General features: G+C 47.7%; 1 protein-coding gene across 1 annotated transcript; it reads left to right on the forward strand.

The window, feature by feature from the left end:
- Positions 1 to 3,210: 3,210 nt before the first annotated feature.
- On the forward strand, positions 3,211 to 15,835 carry LOC309396303 (5-hydroxytryptamine receptor 3A-like). Its single transcript, XM_081961335.1, has 9 exons — positions 3,211 to 3,505; positions 8,341 to 8,507; positions 8,953 to 8,997; positions 9,190 to 9,299; positions 10,605 to 10,774; positions 11,215 to 11,375; positions 12,346 to 12,556; positions 13,353 to 13,586; positions 14,556 to 15,835. The coding sequence occupies exons 1-9, from the start codon at positions 3,277 to 3,279 to the stop codon at positions 14,843 to 14,845; spliced, it is 1,617 nt and encodes a 538-aa protein (XP_081817461.1). The 5' UTR covers positions 3,211 to 3,276; the 3' UTR covers positions 14,846 to 15,835.
- The last annotated feature ends 3,732 nt before the right edge of the window (positions 15,836 to 19,567 follow it).

Here is a 19,567-nt window from a genome sequence, read left to right on the forward strand (position 1 = left end):
ACCAATTACTGAACAGCAGATTAGAGCACTAATAAAGTCCCATTATACCATTTTCAGAAAATAAATCTGATCGGATGCTGCCAATTTATCTCCGATGGCTCACACTGCAGGCCTCCCTTCTGCCCGGCATCCTGTGAGCCGTCAGAGATGGATGGAAAAAAGGCAGGGAGGTGGGGAGGAATACCAAATGCCAGGCCAGCCAGCTGATTCGATGCGGCACGGAAACTAAGTCTTGAAATTTTCTCTGTGTCCCAGCTTAGAATAATTTGATGAGCCTTTATTTCAGGGGTGAAATCTTCCCGGTTCAGCCTAGTTCGGCTGACCTGGTAGGAAAGATCGTCCTTGGCTCTTTGTACCAGTAGTAAAAAAAGAAAAAAAAAGCTTCCGAGGATTGCGCAGCTGAGCTGGGAGCTACCTGATCTTTGGAAGCTTTGTTTTCACTTTTTAAAGTATTTTTTTCCTGCCTATTTGCCCGAACCGGCAGGAGTAAAATGCTTTAGAAAGTGAAAAAAAAGTTGCCCATGCCCACCCAGTCACATCATTCCCTCCCCCACCAAGCCACACCCACAGAACCAGTGGGAAAAAACTGTGATTTCATCACTGCTTTATTGGTTTTATTAAATTTATTAGCACCTCCCAAGAAGGTAGGAAGGTCACTCAGCCCAGCTTTGAGTCAGGATCCAACCAAGAGCTCCTTCCCACCTCCTTTCTCCCTTGGAGGTCAACAAAAGGCATTCAGGGATTTGCAAGCAAGGTTCAAAGGCCATTGACCTGCTCCCCAGCCACAAGACATGGCCTTTTGATGGACAATAAGCTCCATAAAATCTCCCCACATCCAGCTGCCTTTATTAGTTGGGTCCTCCATGAATTTTCCCAGGGTCCTTTTCAACTTTATACTCTTTGATGGGTGGTTATCACCCCAACCGAAGACTCTAGTTGTGCAAAAGCTTCGTCGTGGCTGGCCTTGGCTAATCATGTCCAGTTCCAGTTCCAGTTCTTCATGTGCTTTAGTCTCCAGTCCCCTAATCATCTTGGTTGCTCTTCTCTGCCCCCTTTTTGGTTCCTTCTTCCCGACACTAGTTTAGAGGGAAACAGATTAGCCTTTAAGGTGCCTTCAAACAACACTGCTTTTTAAGTTTGGAGTCTTTCTTCCCCGGGAATAAAGAAGTATAGAGGACTGAAACAATCGAGATGTTATATTGGATCATAGTCCACCTTAAGGACTAAAATCTCTTTTAGTACTTGTTGATTTTCTTCAGTGACAGTTCAGAGAAGTAGTTGAAAAAGAGCAAGATGAAGCTACGGGAAGAAAATCTATAGAGAAGTAGAGAGGCAGAAGTATGTTAAAGACCAGTTTTGTTGATGTGGAAGGAGGAAAAAGCTGAGATGTGTAGGATGAAAACACTTGGATAAAAATCCTAAAGGGGAAAACAACTCAAGAACCTTAGGAAATTCTGAAAAATATGATCATAAAAGCCCAGACCAGCACAATATCATTGAGAAAGAAAAATAAGAAATCCAGCGGCCAGTGGCGATTTAACTGTTCTCTGCATTGTCTTTTATTTATTATCAACATTCAATAACAGCCCACCCTCCTTCCCAGCTATTTCCACTTTGCCGGGAGGAGGCTGTCTATCTGCTAACAGAGACAGGTAATCAAATTAGCACTGCTTTTGCACTCACTTTCTCTGCAACGTGACAACTGGCAGTCAAGGGCCAACTCCATCAGCACCAAGCACTAATTTCTTAACTCCCTTAAGTGACTCTGGGCTGCTCTGGGCTGCAGCTGGACCTGGATGGAGACAGATGAGGCAAGGTGAGCACCCTCACTTCTGGCCTGCTGCTGGAAGATGGGGGGTTCTCTCCTTCCCCCTACCAACAACACACACACCCCTCCCTATATACTTATTATCTGTCTATGTATAGGAGCACGGTGGCTCATGAAGTTAGAATGATGATCGGCAGCCTCATGTTCAAGACCTGTTGCTGCCCTGGGGTGGGGTGAGCTCCCAACAAACACTCCAGTCCCCACCAACCCAGCGGTTCAAAAGCAGGTGACCACAAGAACATAAATGGGTCCTATTTCATAGGGACCTGAAAGGATCCCCTAGGCAATGGCCTATCTATCTGTCTTTCTCTGTATAGCTCTATCTATCTATCTCTGTCATCCATCCATCCATCCACCATCTCTATCCGACTATTTGTCTGTCTGTCTCTGTCTCTCTATCTCTCTCCATCCACCAAACCACCTATTATTCTAGAATAGAATAACAGAGTTGGAAGGGACCTTGGAGGTCTTCTAGTCCAACCCCCTGCCTAGGCAGGAAACCCTATACCGTTTCAGACAAATGGCTATCCAACATCTTCTTAAAGACTTCCAGTGTTGGAGCATTCACAACTTCTGGAGGCAATTTCTGTTCCACTGATTAATTGTTCTCACTGTCAGGAAATTTCTCCTCAGTTCTAAGTTGCTTCTCTCCTTGATTAGTTTCCACCCATTGCTTCTTGCTCTGCCCTCAGGTGCCTTGGAGAATAGCTTGACTCCCTCTTCTTTGTGACTGACCCTGAGATATTGGAACACTGCTATCATGTCTCCCCTTGTCCTTCTTTCTCTTAAGCTAAACATACCCAGTTCCTGCAACTGTTCTTCATATGATTTAGTCTCCAGTACCCTAATCATCTTTGTTGCCCTTCTCTGCACTCTTTCTAGAGTCTCCACATCTTTTTTACATCGTGGTGACCAGAACTGAATGCAGGATTCCAAGTGTGGCCTTACCAAGGCATTATAAAGTGGTATTAACACTTCACGTGATCTTGATTCCATCCCTCTGTTGATGCAGCCTAGAACTGTGTTGGCTTTTTTGGCGGCTGCTGCCCACGGCTGGCTCTGGTGTGAAGCTGAAGGGCAGCCCCACCAGGGATCATGGCGCCAAGATTATCCGCTTCTGATCAGCACCCTTGAGAGGCTCATGAGTGACACCACCAGCTGAAAGCCTCCCCAGAAATTTGTCAAGACAGCCTCAAGCAGGGCTCCCGTAATGCATCTCCTCTCTCGGGTTGTCACATGGCATGGATCTGCCCCTGGGGGCCGTCTCCACAAGAGGCAGCAGCCAAGAGGATCTGTCTGTGATTGGCTTTGCATGACATCAGCCGGGGGAAAGGAGGCAGGGAGTGTGAGCCTCTTCGCATCTTCTCCGCCTGTAACTTGAAGCAGAGGAGAGGGACTGATGGCCACATCAATTATGCATTTTTTAAAAATCCAGCTGATGGGGAAAAATGAGAAAGGAGGAGAGTCCAGCACTCACAGCTTCCTTAATTACATTTAATTTCTCTGCCGAGGCAAAGGCAGAGGAAGGAGTGGGAGCGAGTTGCAAGCTGCTGTCCACGATCCAAAGAAGGAAGACAAATCCAGCTCTCTCCACCCTCTTGGAAGCACCCATGGCTCCTTCTACTCTGGGGGTCTCCTTGCTCCTGCTTGCCACGACGTCCATGGTGCACAGCAAAGGTAAGAACCTCAAGCAAAACTTCAGAGGGATGGGTTGCCTGTCTTGGAATAGAATAGAGTTGGAAGGGAGCTTGGAGGTCTTCTAGTCCAGCCCCCTACTCAAGCAGGAGACAAATGTCTGTCCAGTCTCTTCTTAAAAACCTCCAGTGATGGAGCACCCACAACTTCTGGTGGCAAGCTGTTCCACTGGTTAATTGTCCTCACTGTTAGGAAGTTTCTCCTCAATTCCAGGTTGCTTCTCTCCTGGATTAGTTTCCAACCATTGGTTCCTGCCCTGCCCTCGGGCGCTTTGTAGAATAATTTGAGCCTCTCTCCTTGTGCCTGCCAAAAGTGTGGAGGGATTTGCAGGAGTGGGGTCTGCATAGAGAGAGGGTCAGTTCTTCCAACTCATCAACACACCAGGGCTTCAGATGTTGAGGGATGTTGAAAAGCGTTGATAGAAGAACGAGGGTGAAAATGAATTGGTCGAGGGTTTTGGAGGTTGTGCTAAATATTCTTCACCAAAAAGAAAAAAAGTGGCAATGATAAGGAAAATAAGTACAATCCTTGTTACCCAGGATGGGTGTGGAAATGCTCACTCCCAGATGCAGAGATGGACACTGTGTCTAAAGCAGAGGTCTTCAAACTTGGCAACTTTAAGACTTGTGGACTTCAACTCTCTGAATTCTCTAGCCTTCTAGGAGTTGAAGTATACAAGTCTTAAAGTTGCCAAGTTTGAAGACCTCTGATCTAAAGAATGAGGAAGGAGGATTAGACATATATTAATGAAGGGTGGTCTGGAACAGAAAATCACCATGATGTCTTAAGGTAGAGCTCCATGTTCAGAGATGTTCTACTTCCAAAGAAAAGATGTAGGAGACAAGGGAGCAGATGGGACATGCTCTCCTGCCCAGGGATAGGGAGTCATTTGCTCATCAGGCTTGCAAATGAGATGGTCTAAAGACTTTTAATTCAAACACTCTTGTAGATTCCTCAGAACAAAGACTCTTTCATGGAAGCTCCTGGTGGATTTGAAGGACATTCCCAAACATAGTTCTTTGGTGGTTGCAAAACCTCAGCCTAAATTCCTCATTGCTGCATGAGGAACTCATTGGGGAGGGGGGGGTCCTTGGTGCTCTCTGTATTTGGCTGTTTTCTGGCAGACGTTTAATCATCAAACTAAGTAACATCATCAGTGCTATCCCAAAGGTGCTTTTTTCAAGAGGCAACTGGGCTTTCTGGTTTTTCTTTGAAGACGTTTTGCTTCTCATCCAAGAAGCTTCTTCAGCTCTTCATCATTAGGATGTTTCTCCTGAAATTCTCTCCGGAGAATTTATGGCACTGCTACTGGCCATGGAGGTCCCACAGGAGAAGATGGGGACATCTGCAGCATGTGAGAACAAGGAAGAAGCACACCTTAACCCAAATCTACCTTGCTTTGGATGGTGGGGAAAAGAAGGATTTATTAAATTGTTTTAATACATTAAATCCTCCCATTCCCCTTTATCCAGTCAGAAGTGATAAAGCTTCTTGGATGAGAAGCGAAACGTCTTCAAAGAAAAAACAGCACCTTTGGGACAACCATCAACAGGAGGGCTGAGAATCTCCATAGACATGATAAGTGCTACAGAACTCACATTTAGCATCCCATTAATTGTCTTCTCCATTGTAAGCATTCTTTTGCACCCTTGGGAAGTTGTAAAAAAATTCTATGCCGGTTGAAAACCATGCACCAATAAATAATGACCCCATTTGTGAAGCTAAAGCCTGAAACCTGTGAGCTCAGAAAAACAATCCTACATTCCTTGTTACTTGGGATGGTGGGTGGGGGCTGAATGACTGGATAACACCAAGAGCCCAGAGAACAGATGACGCCCTAGCTGTTCAAACTTCCTGTTTCTGTAGGCACCGTGCGCTGGGGCTCCTAATGTTAATCTGTTAATTAATTAAGAGCTTTTCGTCTTGCTAAACAACAAGAGCAGAATCGTGAGGAGCTGGAAAATACTAACCATTGGTGGACATTTGGGCTTGTTTGGTTGTCATCCCAAGACACATTTTGAGACACACAAATGCATCATGAATGCTTTTCTTTCTTTTGTCCATAATGACCTTCCAGATTGGCAACCGTTTTCTGTGTTCTCAGGAGTCCAGGAAAGAGCCACATGTGTCACCTGTAAATCTTCTATCGTTGTTTTTTATCTTCCCATCACCAAGTGTCCATAGTCAACTCTAAAGCCAAGAGATGTTTGATGGCACACCAAACATTGTTTTGATGCCCGCCCCCCAAACATTCTGGAAGCAGGGCTGCTCCGTTTCCTCATGAAACCATGATTCTTGGGAATGGAGAATCACTTCAGCTCTTGATGAAAAAATATAGGGACAGAAGAGACGGTAACTGTTATCTTCAAAGGGTGCTAAGCAATGGAGACAGAGATCCCACCCCAATCCTTCCAAAGACCAAAGTCTTCTTGAAAAGGGGGTGAGCTAGTTTTGGCAGTGATCCTGTAGACTCCAAGAGAAAGTCCCACGTGTTGACTCAGTGTTTCTCGAATCGATGAAACATATTTATCTGAGACGTCTATTGTAGCCCATCAAACTATCCCTTTTCCTAAAAAGAATGGGGTGGGATGGGGTGGGGTGATGGTCTTGAAGGCATCTAAGAGCTGATTGTGGAGTCTGACCTGAGCTGTGTCAGGGTTCCAAATAGCATCCAAAATTAAATCAGAGTCCAAGGCAAAGTATTGCTCAAAGTCCCAATTTATGAAGAGAGCCATATTGGCACATCTGGGAAAACCCGAATCTGAAAGCTTCCCAGTTTTCCCCACCTAGTTGAAAGTTCAAGATCTTGCCCTCCCCACACCCACAAGTCCATCGCATGGTCCAATCTCCCACTGCCATGCTGACAGCTTCCACCCATCCAGTTCCGGTCAGGTGCAGAGACAAAGGATGACCTTGGGTTTCTAGAAAGAATTTTGTTATGGCTACATATCATCCAACTCTGTACATTCGCCCCTCCCGTTTTCCCACCATAGAAAATGCACAGTAGAATAATAGAAAGTGTGGCAGGTCAGAGACCCAAAAGAAAAGATGGCTGCAGGCCTGACAAGCTGTAGAATTCCCCCCCACCCCGTCCTTTGTATTTTCAAGGGTCACCGAGACAATAACAAAGGCAGATCCTGCTGCACAGTTAAGGAGGCCGTCTGCTGGCTGCCGAATCCCCCCTAATTTGTTTTCCTGCTTCTTCTCTGCCCTCTCCCTTGTCTCGCCATCCAGCTGGCCAGATGTGCTCGTGCACAAAGCAGACTCCGAGGCATTAGGGATTGTGTGAAAAGGCAGAGGGGCCTGCTTCAGAAGCTACCTCCGAGCCTGCTTCCCCCAAGCCCTGGCAGATCTATTCCAATTAGGAGTTGCTCAGAAGGTGCGAATTGCGCCCAAGTGGCAGAAAGTCATGTACAAGGAGAAGAGGCTTCGCAAAGAGCAGCTTCGGTGTTTGTCTCGCCTTCTCTCCTCACCCAGTTGCCTTGCAGGAGGAGGTTTGCCTCTGAAGCCACTGCTTTCCTGCTAGAGCTGAAAAAAAGGGTTTCTGGAAACTTGGATTACAAGATTAGCCAAATATGGCATTTCATGGTTGCCACATCAGCTGGCCACCAAATTGAATCCTTCTGGGTCGAAAACATCCTCTTGAGATAAATTGTGCAGAGTCCATGGCTATTTAGGATTGTTTAGCCCCATCTTCATCAAAGCATCTAAGAAAGTTTGCAGAAATGCCCTGGACTTTGGCAGGAGAGCTTCAGTCTAAATGCAAATTGGCTCCGGGTAGCTTTGGTCAAAGGAGATTGTTAGTGTCATAGCTCCGGAAAATCAACTCCCATCTGATTCTCGATGTGGCCTACCTCAGAGGGTTGATGGAAAGCAGAAAAAGGCTCCCCGTTCAGGTAGCAGCCAAACAGGAACTGAGACAAGGAAAAAGGACCTGCAAAACACACCCATAGGAAGGTTGTGGTGCTGCACAACAGACATTGTGTTAAGAGAAAGCTTTAAGAAAAGATCGAGAATTAAATGCTGGAGATTGAGGAGAGAAGGAGACCAAGAGCACAGAAGGTGTTGTGGCCCACCAGTGGCCAGCAGAGTTGGACAGTGAGGAGGTTGGGAGGAACATGGACCAGTCCTGGACTCTGGGGCAGGCTCAGACAAGGACTCTGCATCGGAGGCAGAGAGGGGACAAATGCCATCTGGTAGTTATTTTCTGCCTCCGGAGTCTGACATCAGCGAAGCAGAAGAACAGTGGGAGCCTGTTCCCAGTGTGTGCATGTGAGCTACCAGAAGGCAAGAACGATTAAGAAAACAGGGTCGACTTGGGAGTAAGGCTTGGAGATGGTTGGCCCCTCCCATAAGACATAAAAGAGGAGCAAACGGGACATGCAGGAAACAATTAGTTCATCTGGTTGGTTCAAGCTTTGAAAAGTCTGTGCTAGATTAACAATTAGGTCTCTGGCAGCATTCCCAGGGAGATAAGATGGGTGTTTAACAACATTCCCCTGAAAGACTGTGGCAACTCGAGCAGACGTCTGTTGGAACCTTCACAGACTGACTGTGAAGCCTTGCGGATTGGGAATAACCATAATTCACAGCCCTATAAATAAAAGAGGGTTTGGAGGACTAAAATTGTGATTTATGCTTTCTCAGGAAGCCTAGGTCAGAACAGAAGGTTTGCATGGAGAGAAGAAGGCTCCTAGGGCTATGAATAAAGAGCTGGAAGGCCACGGAGGGAATGCTAGGTGGGAGAGATGGAAAAATATAGTGAATAGAAATAAATCAGCAGCATCTACAATGGCTCTGCTTGGTTTGTTTTGCAGTTTCTCAGAAAATACCCAACAAAGCACCGAGCTCAAGCAAAGCGGCCCTGCGCCAGCTCTCTGACTACTTATTTGCCAATTACAAGAAGGACGTCAGGCCGGTCTGGAACTGGAGGAAGACCACCAATGTGGCCATCGACGTCATGATTTATGCTATTCTGAGTGTGGTAGGACCCCTCTCCTTCCTCGGGAAATCCCCCCCCACTTTTTCCCCTTCCTTTGATACAAGGGTTGGGAACAGGACACCCCCACCCCCATCAGGGTTTAGTTCTAAAAGGCCTCTCTGAAAACTTTTGCCCCTTTTTTATTATAATGTAGCACATTTTTTAAAAAACGGACAATACAAATATAACATGTTTGGAATTGAAGGCATTTAAAGATGGATTAAAGGTTTAGATGCATTTTAAGGTGAGATGGATGGATGGATGGATGGATAGACAGACAGACAGACAGACCTTCTTTAGATAAAGCCAACTCTCCAGGCTTGGGAAAAGTGACAAAACCTCCCTCCCTCCCCCTTCCTTCCCAATCTTGGCTAGTTTTGCAAGCAGACTTAGGAGTGAGCCATCCTTCAGTCCTCCAGCCTCAACTTTCTTTTTCTGCTTTCCACAGGATGAAAAAAACCAAGTTCTGACCACCTACATTTGGTACAGGCAGGTAAGGAGGCCGCCGTCTCTCTGGTAGCATCTCCTTTGACTTCATCTCCTTCCTTGTTGGTTCTCCTTCCCTCCTTGTGCTAAGTGGGTTTTGTTTAATTGTGGATTGTTAACCTAGCGTTGTTCGAATGGTTCAGCATCTACATATAGAGGTAAACATGATATCTGCCCCCATTTCTCATCCGATGTGCAGCACTGGATCGATGAATTCCTGAAATGGAATCCACAGGACTTTGACAACATCAGCCAGATGTCCGTCCCCACTGAAGCCATCTGGGTTCCAGATATCCTGATCAACGAATTGTAAGTCTGCGGAATCCTTCTTGGGCTCCCGCTGCCCCCTGTGCCAACGGTTGTGGGTGAGGACAGGTTAGAGGGGAAAGCAGGCAGTTTGGTGCGTCTTCTCCTCCCCTCCCTGGTGCTCGCGATGCGCTTAGTATTCCCAGCCATGCTTTTCCTTGGCTGGTAACCGGCTCCGTCTTCTGTGTGCTGCACATTGCAGATGGAGAGAAGGCTGAGGATTGGGATGCTTCCAGGAATGGGGAACTATAAACAGCCATAATTACTCTTCTTGGGCTGGGCGTTGTGAGGAAGCCTTTGTGGAGACAATGGAGGGGCAGCTGCGGAGCCGCCCAGCTCCTCTGGAACCAGTCCGAGAAGGCATCTCTGGTGCCAACGGGCCTCCTAGTCCTGCTCTTGCCAGACCCTTTGCAAGGAGGGCTAGGAGGGTCCTTTGGGGAGGAGAGCTCCCTCTCCCCCTCCCGTTTCCAGAGCAATTTATTAATGTCAAACGACTTCACTGGCCAACCCCCGTTTTCTTAGAGCAATGCCGTGTGCAGAAAATGCCAGGCGCCCCAAATGTTCCTTGTTTGTTCTCATTTCCTCTTCCTCCCAATCTGAATTTTCCCCCTTAAACAGACTCTTTTGCACCAATTAATTAATGGGCAGCAGGTGGGTTGCAAAAGAGGGTGGATTTCCTTTAAGGTCCCATTTCTCAAAGAGAATCCGTTCTCCGCTTTGGAAAACCTGCCCTGGGGATGTTCCAGGGCCAACCTGCATTTAGGATTTTAGAGCCAGGATGGAAAATCTATGGCAGGTGTGCCACAGGTGGCAGGTGGAGTCCTCTCTGCCAGCATGCGAGCTGTTGCCTAGCTGAGCTCCACTGTGCATGCGCGCATGCCTCCCACCAACCAGCTGATTTTTGGGTCTCTGCCACGCATGTAGAAGATGTGCATGCATGCCCGGGGAGATGTGGGGAATGCAGAGGGTGCAGCCTTTCTGATCCCAGGAGGCTTCCGGAAAGCCTGCAAGGTGCAAAAGGGGGAATGGGAGGGGGTTGTGCGCATGCGTGGGGGGAGCGCAGGGGTCATGCACCTGTGCAGGGGGGCAGGGGGAGTGCGCGCAAGCACAGGGGGCAGGGCGCATTGCATTATGGGTGTGGGCACGCATGCATTATGGGTGTGGGCACGCGTGTGTGTGCTGTTGCATCCATGTGGGCTATTTCGGCACGCACAGAGAAAAAGGTCAGCCATCACTGGCCTAGAAGGTGGACCATCGGGGTAGCTTTTTTCCCTTGCGTTCCTCTTTCTCCGCTTCCATTTCCCGCAGTGTGGATGTGGGCAAATCCCCAGAAATCCCCTACGTCTACATCCTCTATAATGGGGAGGTGAGGAACCTCAAGCCTGTCCAAGTAGTGACCGCCTGCAGCCTGGACATCTACAACTTCCCCTTCGACGTACAGAACTGCTCTCTGACCTTCACCAGTTGGCTGCATAACAGTAGGTCCCAAGCTGCCTTGATGGATTCTTGGGGGCCTCCTGCATGTCGGGGGGACAAACTGTGTCTAGAGTCCAACTAGAGAGGGTCAAAGTAGTGTCTACTACCTCTGGTAGTTGCCAATATCTTCTTTCCCAACCTAAACAATCCTTTTGACTATGGAGAGCTAGTCTAGCGAAGGCTGTTCTCCATCATAGCTTGGTGGGATTCCATAATGAGAAGCCACCTGCCCTTCTGCTCTCTGAGTCAATCCCTGGAGAATTTCTTTGTTGTTGTGGAGGGCAGTCTCCTGCGTGATGGAGGATCTGTTGGAAGAAACGTCCTTCTGGGTTCAGTTCCAAGCTATGAGGCTGTGATTCACAACCTATTTAAGTCAACGGCTGGCTTTGGATCCTCCAGTCTGATGCTTCTTTGGTGTCCTTTTCCTTTTCTTCATCCTCAGTACGAGACATCAACCTGTCCTTGTGGAGGACCCCGGAGGAGGTGAAAAACGACAGGAGCGTCTTCATGAATCAGGGCGAGTGGGAACTCCTTCACGTGCTCAGCCAGTTTCGGGAGTTCAGTGTTGGGGACAATGATTACTACGCAGAGATGAAGTTCTTCGTAAGTTCCCCGGGTGGGCATTGGAGGGGAAGCTGAACTGGGTGCCAGGCGCAGCACTGGCACAGCAACTGCCCCAAAGACTTGAGGTGGGAGGATGGGATCCCCAGAACGAATAACTGCCTGACCAGATACTGTAATTATAGCACAGTTTATGGGCAGCCATCCTTCTTATGGTCTAGAACAGTGGTGGCGGTGTCAGGTTTCCAAAAAATGCCCTAATTGATTCATGAGCCTTGGACCAAACTTCAAAGGAAAATTAGTCATTTATTTTGGGCAAGGCCTTTTCGCAGTCAGACCTAAACTTTATTTGAGTTACAGCTGCACTTCACCCCTGCTCCTTCCCTCCCCTCAGTCTGTGTCATAATCTCATTCCCCAATGAGGTGCACCCCTCCCAAGACTGCTGCAGTCACCTGAGCCGAAAGTATGCATGGAATGCGCTCCTCCTCCTTCCCGCATCATGACAACTTTGGAAGTTGACAGGCGAACCTTTCCCATTCCCAGTGCCCAAACTGAAATGTGTGCATGCGCGCATGTGCCAGGAACTCAGAGACCAGCTGGCCAGGGCACATGGGCGTGCTGGCCACCTCGTCTTCTGGTTTCCAGTGCAGGCACTTGTACCAGCCAGCTAGTCTTCACATGTGCCGGAACTCTGGAAGCCCAAAGTCCAGCTGGCCGGTGCACATGTGCTCACCAGCCACTTGGTCTTTGGCATTCCGGGGTCCCGGCACGCATGAAGGTCAGCACACGTGCTGGGAAGCAGAAGAGTAGCTGGCAACAGTGCCCGTGCCCACCGAGGGGGCTCTGCATGCCACCTCTGGCCATAGGTTTGTGTCTAGAAGCTGCAGCTGGAGTGGTGTAGGAATAAAATAGTGGCTGATTTTTGCTGAGCCAGTCTGAAAGTTTTGCGTTGGGCCTCCCCATCTCTGGAGAACACCCAAAGCATCCAGATCTCTCTGTCTGTCCCAACAGGTGGTCATCCGGAGGCGCCCCCTTTTCTATGCGGTCAGCTTGCTGCTCCCCAGCATATTTCTAATGGTCATGGATATTGTGGGCTTCTACCTGCCCCCTGACAGTGGGGAAAGAGTCTCGTTCAAGATCACGCTGCTCCTCGGCTACTCGGTTTTCCTAATCATTGTGTCCGACACGCTGCCAGCGACGGCTATCGGGACCCCCCTTATAGGTACGAGGGTAATAGCGACAGCGACGGCACCTAGCTTATATCCTGCCCCATAGTGCTTTACTGGGTGCTTTACAGAGGCAGCGTCTTGCCCCCAACAATCTGGGTCCTCATCTTACCAGCCTCGGAGGGATGGAAGGCTGAGTCAGCCTTGAGTCCTCACAGAATTGAACTCCAGATGGTAGACTGGAGTTAGCTTGCAATTCCTCATCCTAACCACTGGGCTCCTAATACCTTTATAGCAGGGGTGAAATGCAGCCGGTTCTGACAGTTCTGGAGAACCGGTAGCGGAAATTTTGAGTAGTTCGGAGAACCGGCAAATGCCACCTCTGGCTGGCCCCAGAGTGGGGAGGGAATGGAGAGATTTTGCAGTATCCTTCCCCTGCCACGCCCACCAAGCCACGCCCACAGAACCGGTAGTAAAAACAACAACAACCTGAATTTCACCACTGCTTTATAGTATTTGCTGGGATATGATAAGTTACTGGCAATGCTCTGTCAGGTTGAGGAAGAGAGGTCTGCACTGGCCAGAGGCAACCCAAGAGGAGCATCCAATGGGCTTGTAGAAAGTGTCCTCCGGTTTGCTTCAGGAAGCAGTGCTGGGAGTGATGGCCAGGATCAGGGGAATTCACACGTGATGCACCTCTTGGACTCAATCTGTCGCCTAAGTCGAAGTCTAAGATCAACTGAGGAGGGAATAGATGAGAATCGGGAGAAATTAGGATCCTTGATCTGAGCAGCAGAGAACGTTGAGGTTGACACGAGGGGTTGCTGAAGTCCCTGCTTTGCTCCCGCACAGGTATCTATTTTGTGGTCTGCATGGCCTTGTTGGTTGTCAGTTTGACCGAGACCATCCTCATCGTACGCCTGGTGCACAAGCAGGACCTTCAGCCCCATGTTCCTGACTGGGTGAAGCGCTGGGTTCTAGAACGGGCCACCATCCTGCTCTGCATCCAAGACAGGAAAGCCTTCCGCCCCGTCTGCACTCAGAGTTCAAGCATCTCCCGGAACACGGAGAATAACGACAGCACAGGTGAGAGGCCCCCAAGCACAGCCTGGTCACTCAGTTCCTGCTCCCCCCCCCCCCCCCGGGCGAGGGGAGTCACATTGCATTCAGCCACCATTTGTCAAATGCAACACAATCGGCTGGGTTTACACAAGGTACACTTTTGTGTAAGGTGTAAGCCTAGCTGTAGGCCAGTCCTCGACTTACAGCAGTTCGTTTAGTGACCAAAGATACAACGGCACCGGGAAAAGTTGCAGCATCCCCATGGTCACGTGACTTACATTCGGACGCTTGACAATGGACTCCCACTTATGATGGCTGCTCATGCCATCCCCTTCTGAGAGCTTCTGAGCAGCAAAGCCAAGGGGGAAACCAGGTTCCCTTAACAACTGTGTTACTAATTTAAGACTAACTGCAGTGATTCACTTAACAAATTTATCACTTAGCGACATAAATTTTGGGCTCCATTGTGGCCGTAAGTTGAGGACTACCTGTATCAGAGGTGGGTTCCTCCCGGTTGGGACAGGTTCGGCTGAATAGGTAGTAACTCGGCTGGACACAGGACTGCACCGGTTCTATCCTCGGCGGCGCCATCTTTTCTGTTCTGCACATGAGCAGAAGAATCGTCATTGAAAAAATGTCATTCCCCCCCTTTTTTTAAATGGTGTGCACATGTGCAGACCTTTTTAAGTCCAAATGGGCATGTGCGCGGTGGACAAAACTTTTCATGCGCCAAACTGGTAGTAATGCCAGCAGGATCCCACCCCTGACCTCTCTATTGGGATGAATAATTTCTCCTTGGGAGAGAGAGAGAGAGAGAGAGAGAGAGAGAGGGGGGGAGGGAGGGAGGGAGAGAGAGAGAGGGATCTTACTTGATGAGCCTGGAAGGTTCTTGAAGGTTGGTGATGGGTGCTAAGGAAAGCAGGCAGGTTCCCAGCGGCATCCTCTGGATCTGACCCAGCCTCCTCCATTTCCCTCTCCATTCCCTTCCTCCAGCCAAGCTGAGCCACTATAGCTGTGGCGCCCCCCGTGACTACGAAGGCAGAGCAGGTGATGCAACAGCCCCACCGCAGGGCCAGAGCCCGGAGCCGGTGGCGCACATCCTGTACGAGATCGCAGCCATCCGCCAGTTCCTGGAGAAGCGAGATGAATTCCGGGACATCGCCCGCGAGTGGCTGCAGGTGGGCTACGTTTTGGATGTCCTCCTCTTCCGTGCCTACTTGGTGGCGGTGTTGGCCTACAGCATCACCCTTGGCACCCTGTGGTCTATCTGGCAGTATGCCTGAGGCCCCCGCCTCACCAGGGAAGGGCTCGGCAGACCGTGCCCCACTGATTCTCAACGTAGGAATGAATGTTGGCTCAACCTTCAGGTTCCCCAGAAAGGCCCAAACCCCAATCTCTCTCGCCAGTTATTGTAAATCTCTTCATCCCAGCTTTTCACATTTCGGGGGCATATTATTTTTAGTTAGCTTTTTCTAAGGACTTCATGTCCTTTGCATCTTCTTGTCTATATCTGTGTTATCTCTTTAAGAAGGGGAATTTTGGTCCCTGGGAATTATTTCTTTTTGGGTGAATTTCAATCCCCATGATGGGTAATAGAAAGTTTAAGTGTGTTTTGAAGTAACGTTCAATGGCATTTCTGTTCGTGTGGCTCTTTGCACTCATATTGTCAATTGGCCTGTCTGTAAAATGGGCAGCTGCTTTTCTTGCTGTGCTCCTATCGGCTCTACAATAAACAGAATTAAACTGAACCCATCCAAGAAGTGTGCGCCTGGTGGCTCAGCTTATAAACGAAGAATCAGAGAAGACTTCTCGGTTGAGTATCTAGCAGAGGTAAATGGTTGCAGCTGTTCTTAAAGAGAGCTTTGATTTGAGTGGAAATAAAATGCTTATTTAAATGGCTAATTTAAAGAATTACCTTCAGAATTGTAAACCGCCCAGAGTCCCTTGGCTGAGATGGGCGTCTATAGAAATTGCATAAATAAATAAGCAAGCAAATAAATAAATAGTCTTGCACAAGGCTGAATATTTTGAAATCAGCAATGATATTACATTGTAAGAGAAAGAGAGAGAAAATATTTCAAAATGCAAGAAAGCCTGAATCTGCTTTGAGGTGAGGGGGAGGGAAGATGTCTGCTTTGTACCAGAGCAAGTTCTGTTGAAATTAATACAGCAATTTTGATAATTTCCTGGAATGTAAATGATTTTGGATTATGTTTGACCAAACTATTTATCCCCCCATTCTGAAAGTCCATCAGTTTATCCACTGCCAATCTTAACAGTCCCTTTTTGGGAGAGGGGGCGGTCTAAAAATCTAAGAAATAAATAAATAAATAAACAAACAGAATAACAGAGTTGGAAGGGACCTTGGAGGTCTTCTAGTCTACCCACTGCAGCCAGAAAGCCCTATACCACCCCAGACAAATGTCTATCCGGTCCCTTCTTAAAAACCTCCACTGTTGGAGCACCCACAACTTCTGGAGGCAAGTAGTTCCACTGGTTAATTCTTCTCACCATTAGCACATTTCTTCTTAGTTCTAGGTTGCTTCTCTCCTTGACTGATTTGCACCTGTTGCTTCTTGTCCATTGTTGATTACTTCTCATCCATTGCTTCTTTCTTCCTTACAAGATGCAGCAGTTAAAAATTTAGGAATGAACTGGCATATTTGATATTAAAATGTTTGTGTAAGAGAAAATGTCTCACATGCGAGAGTAAGAAACAACATTGACCCAAAATAGAGTATCACCCAATCCCCTCCGGCTTTACATAAAGTAAAGTAAAAGTTCCCCTCGCACATATGTGCTAGCCATTCCTGACTCTAGGGGGCGGTGCTCATCTCTGTTTCAAAGCTGAAGAGTCAGCGCTATCCAAAGACGTCTCCATGGTCATGTGGCCAGCATGACTCAACCCCAAAGGCGCACAGAACGCTGCTACTTCCCACCAAGGTGGTTCCTATTTTCACTACTTGTATTTTTACGTGCTTTCAAACTGCTAGGTTGACAGAAGCTGGGACAAGTAACAGGAGCTCACTGCATTACGCAGTGCTAGGGATTCAAACTGCCAAACTGCCAATCTTCTGATCAACAAGCTCAATATCTTAGCCACTGAGCCACCGTGTCCCTTATCTTGATTAACACAGGTTTAATGCCCTTACAGAAGATAGCAGTGCTTGACTTTGGAACTGTCTGCATGTTTCTTTACATATACACACACACATGCATGCATACATACATACATTTACATACATTACATGCTACACTGGCTTTACATAAATTTCCTCAAGCTAGAAGTTCATGGCTAGGGGATCCTGTTCAGCACCATGGACAGAGGAAGCAGATTTGCCACATGGCAGGGAAACCCCTCCTGATTCTTTAAAAAAAAAAAAAACCTTCCAGAAACTAAATGTAAGAGGTACCAGGGCATCTCTCCCTCCAGGTGTTGCTAAGCAGGGGTGTAAAAGCCACTTGTGAGCTTTAGACCTCACAAAGCTCAAGAGAAGGAAAATGAAAGAGAAATAGATGCCTCGTTCTGCATGGAAGGATGGGAAACAAGAGCTGGGGTCTGTGAGGACTCACCTCCCCCCTTCTGCCTATCTGCCACTTGGCAAATATTAGGGCAAGCATCTATGGAGGTTCTCAGTCATCCTGGTCCTGGCAAAGGTGCTTTTTCCAGAGGCAACTGGACTTTCTGGACCTGAACGTCCTGTTGTCTCTTGAAAAAGCACCTCTGGGAAGTCAGAGCAAGCCTTAATGCATCCCACTCAATGGCCCTTGGTGCCAGAAGAGACTTCTATTTGGCAAGATGTAAGAAATAGGCAGAATATTCACCCAGCTCCTGCCCTTCTCTTGGATGGCAAACATTTTCTCGGATTCCCCCTATAGAAGCCATCCATAGGATGACAATTTCTGGTCAATGAGAACTTCCCATTTTGACTAACTTAGAAGAGCCTCACCAAGCAGGTGCCTTTCCTCTGTCTTGAACATTAACTCCAGAATCCCTAACTCTCATGCGTGACTAGAGATTCCAGCAGTCAGTTCAAGGCTTTGGGGAGAGGTTGGTATTGTACTGTAAGTCCTTGAGTTATTCTCCTGGGATGTGAGACAAACCAGCCTCTGAAGAATAACAGCTTACAAACCGTCATCCAAGCATCCATCTGTTTGGGAAGTGGATGCTAGTCGCATCCAACTGTTTCTCACAATCAGTTATTCACCAAAGTTGATCTTTCAGTCCCTCTCCATCTTGTGTTCGCCCAGAAGGTCAGGGCTCCAACTGAAACATGCATCAGCTGGAAAATGAAGGATGGCGAGCTTGCCAGGAGCTGTCAGGAGGAAGACACTCAAAATGCACCACCAACAGATGCCAAGGAAGGGAAATTTGTCACAAGCTGCATGCATCATATATGCCCTGCCAGGGAATGCGGTCTTAACCACCTATTAATACTGGCCAATATTTTTATAGGTACCAGGTGAGTGCGTGGAAGTCCTGGCAGGGGGGTGGGGGCTTCTGCCAAAATATCTCCTGGCAGCTACAATTTTGAGCATGCAACATGTTTAGGCTGAAGACCAGGGACCACATTCCAATGCAAGGCTGGGATGAAGTCCAACACTGAATTGGATTCATTTTAATTGAAATTGAATTAAAACAGAATCACATTTCAGTTAATACAATTACCTGCTATGTATTGTGTATTATGTTACTTTTCTGCTGCCTTACAAATCAGAGCTTCAGAAGGAATTGCTGGGCTGCTTCCAAGTCCCTGTGCTCCCCTGGAACCGAAGTTGTGCCTTTCCAAGGAGAGCGACCATTGCCTGTGAAACGGAGGGGCTTGCTGTCATCCCGGTGAAAAACATTGAATCTCTGGCAGGAGGCTAAGATTGAGGTTCTCAAGCCCATCCTCAGTGTAATGCTATTCTTCCAACACACTCTATGCCAGTGGTGGGATTCAAAGTTTTTTACTACCGGTTCTGTGGGCGTGGCCTGGTGGATGTGGTACAGCTTGGTGGGCGTGGCAGGGGAAGGATACTGCAAAATCCCCATTCCCTCCAGATCAGCTAGGATTCGGGAGGCAGAGAATAGATGGGGACGGGGCCAGCCAGAGGTGGAATTTGCCGGTTCTCCAAACTTCTCAAAAAGTCCACTACTGGTTTTTCAGAACTGGTCAGAACCTGCTGAATACCACCTCTGTTGTATGCATACCAATATATAGTGCAGTCTTCTGCAAAGCTACAGTTCAACTGATCTTTGTGTCATTGATAGTTCAGCTTGTGGTGTCCATACATTGGACACCAAGTGGAGCTTCTTTCTCTGAAGGGATTCTGTATTCCACAGTCAATCCTCCATGAACAAACTAGATTTTCAACAGGAAGGGGGCCTGAGTAACATTGAGTGTCAAGTGGAGATGGAATTTACCTGAAATAAGTTGAAAATCAATGCATTGAAAAGTATGTGCCTTCTAAAGCGTCGGAACAAATGGATCCTTTGGTCTAATCTTGATTAAAGGTAAAGGTTCCCCTCACACATATCTGCTAGTAGTTCCCAACTCTAGGGGGCGGTGCTCATCTCCGTTTCAAAGCCGAAGAGCCAGAACTCTTCCCCACAGAGTTTTTTTAACAGTCACACTCTTATGGATAGGTTTGGAAGACTTTTCAAACGGTTGAGTTTTGCCTCGTTCTGCCCAATATCTGACTTACAGGAACCCTTCAGGATGATTGGAGAGAGGAAGGGGAAGTAGAGAAGAGAAGGATGGTAGAGGGAAGAAAGGAGGGAGGGAGGAGGAGAGAGGGAGAGGAGGCAAGAAAGCGACGGAGAGGGTATAAATATGATGTATGGAAAGCAGGAGAGCAAATGATAGTCGTTGGGGTTGATGGTAAGAGGAATTGATATAATATTGAATAATAGAAAATAGAGTTGGTTAGAATGCAACGGTATACATGTGGTTATATGTATGAATATATATACAAATATATTCATATATATATATGACTGGCAAGTGGGGAGTGGGTTAGTG

This window comes from Natrix helvetica (assembly GCF_964273705.1).
Source record: "Natrix helvetica genome assembly, chromosome: 8".
Taxonomy (NCBI): domain Eukaryota; kingdom Metazoa; phylum Chordata; class Lepidosauria; order Squamata; family Natricidae; genus Natrix; species Natrix helvetica.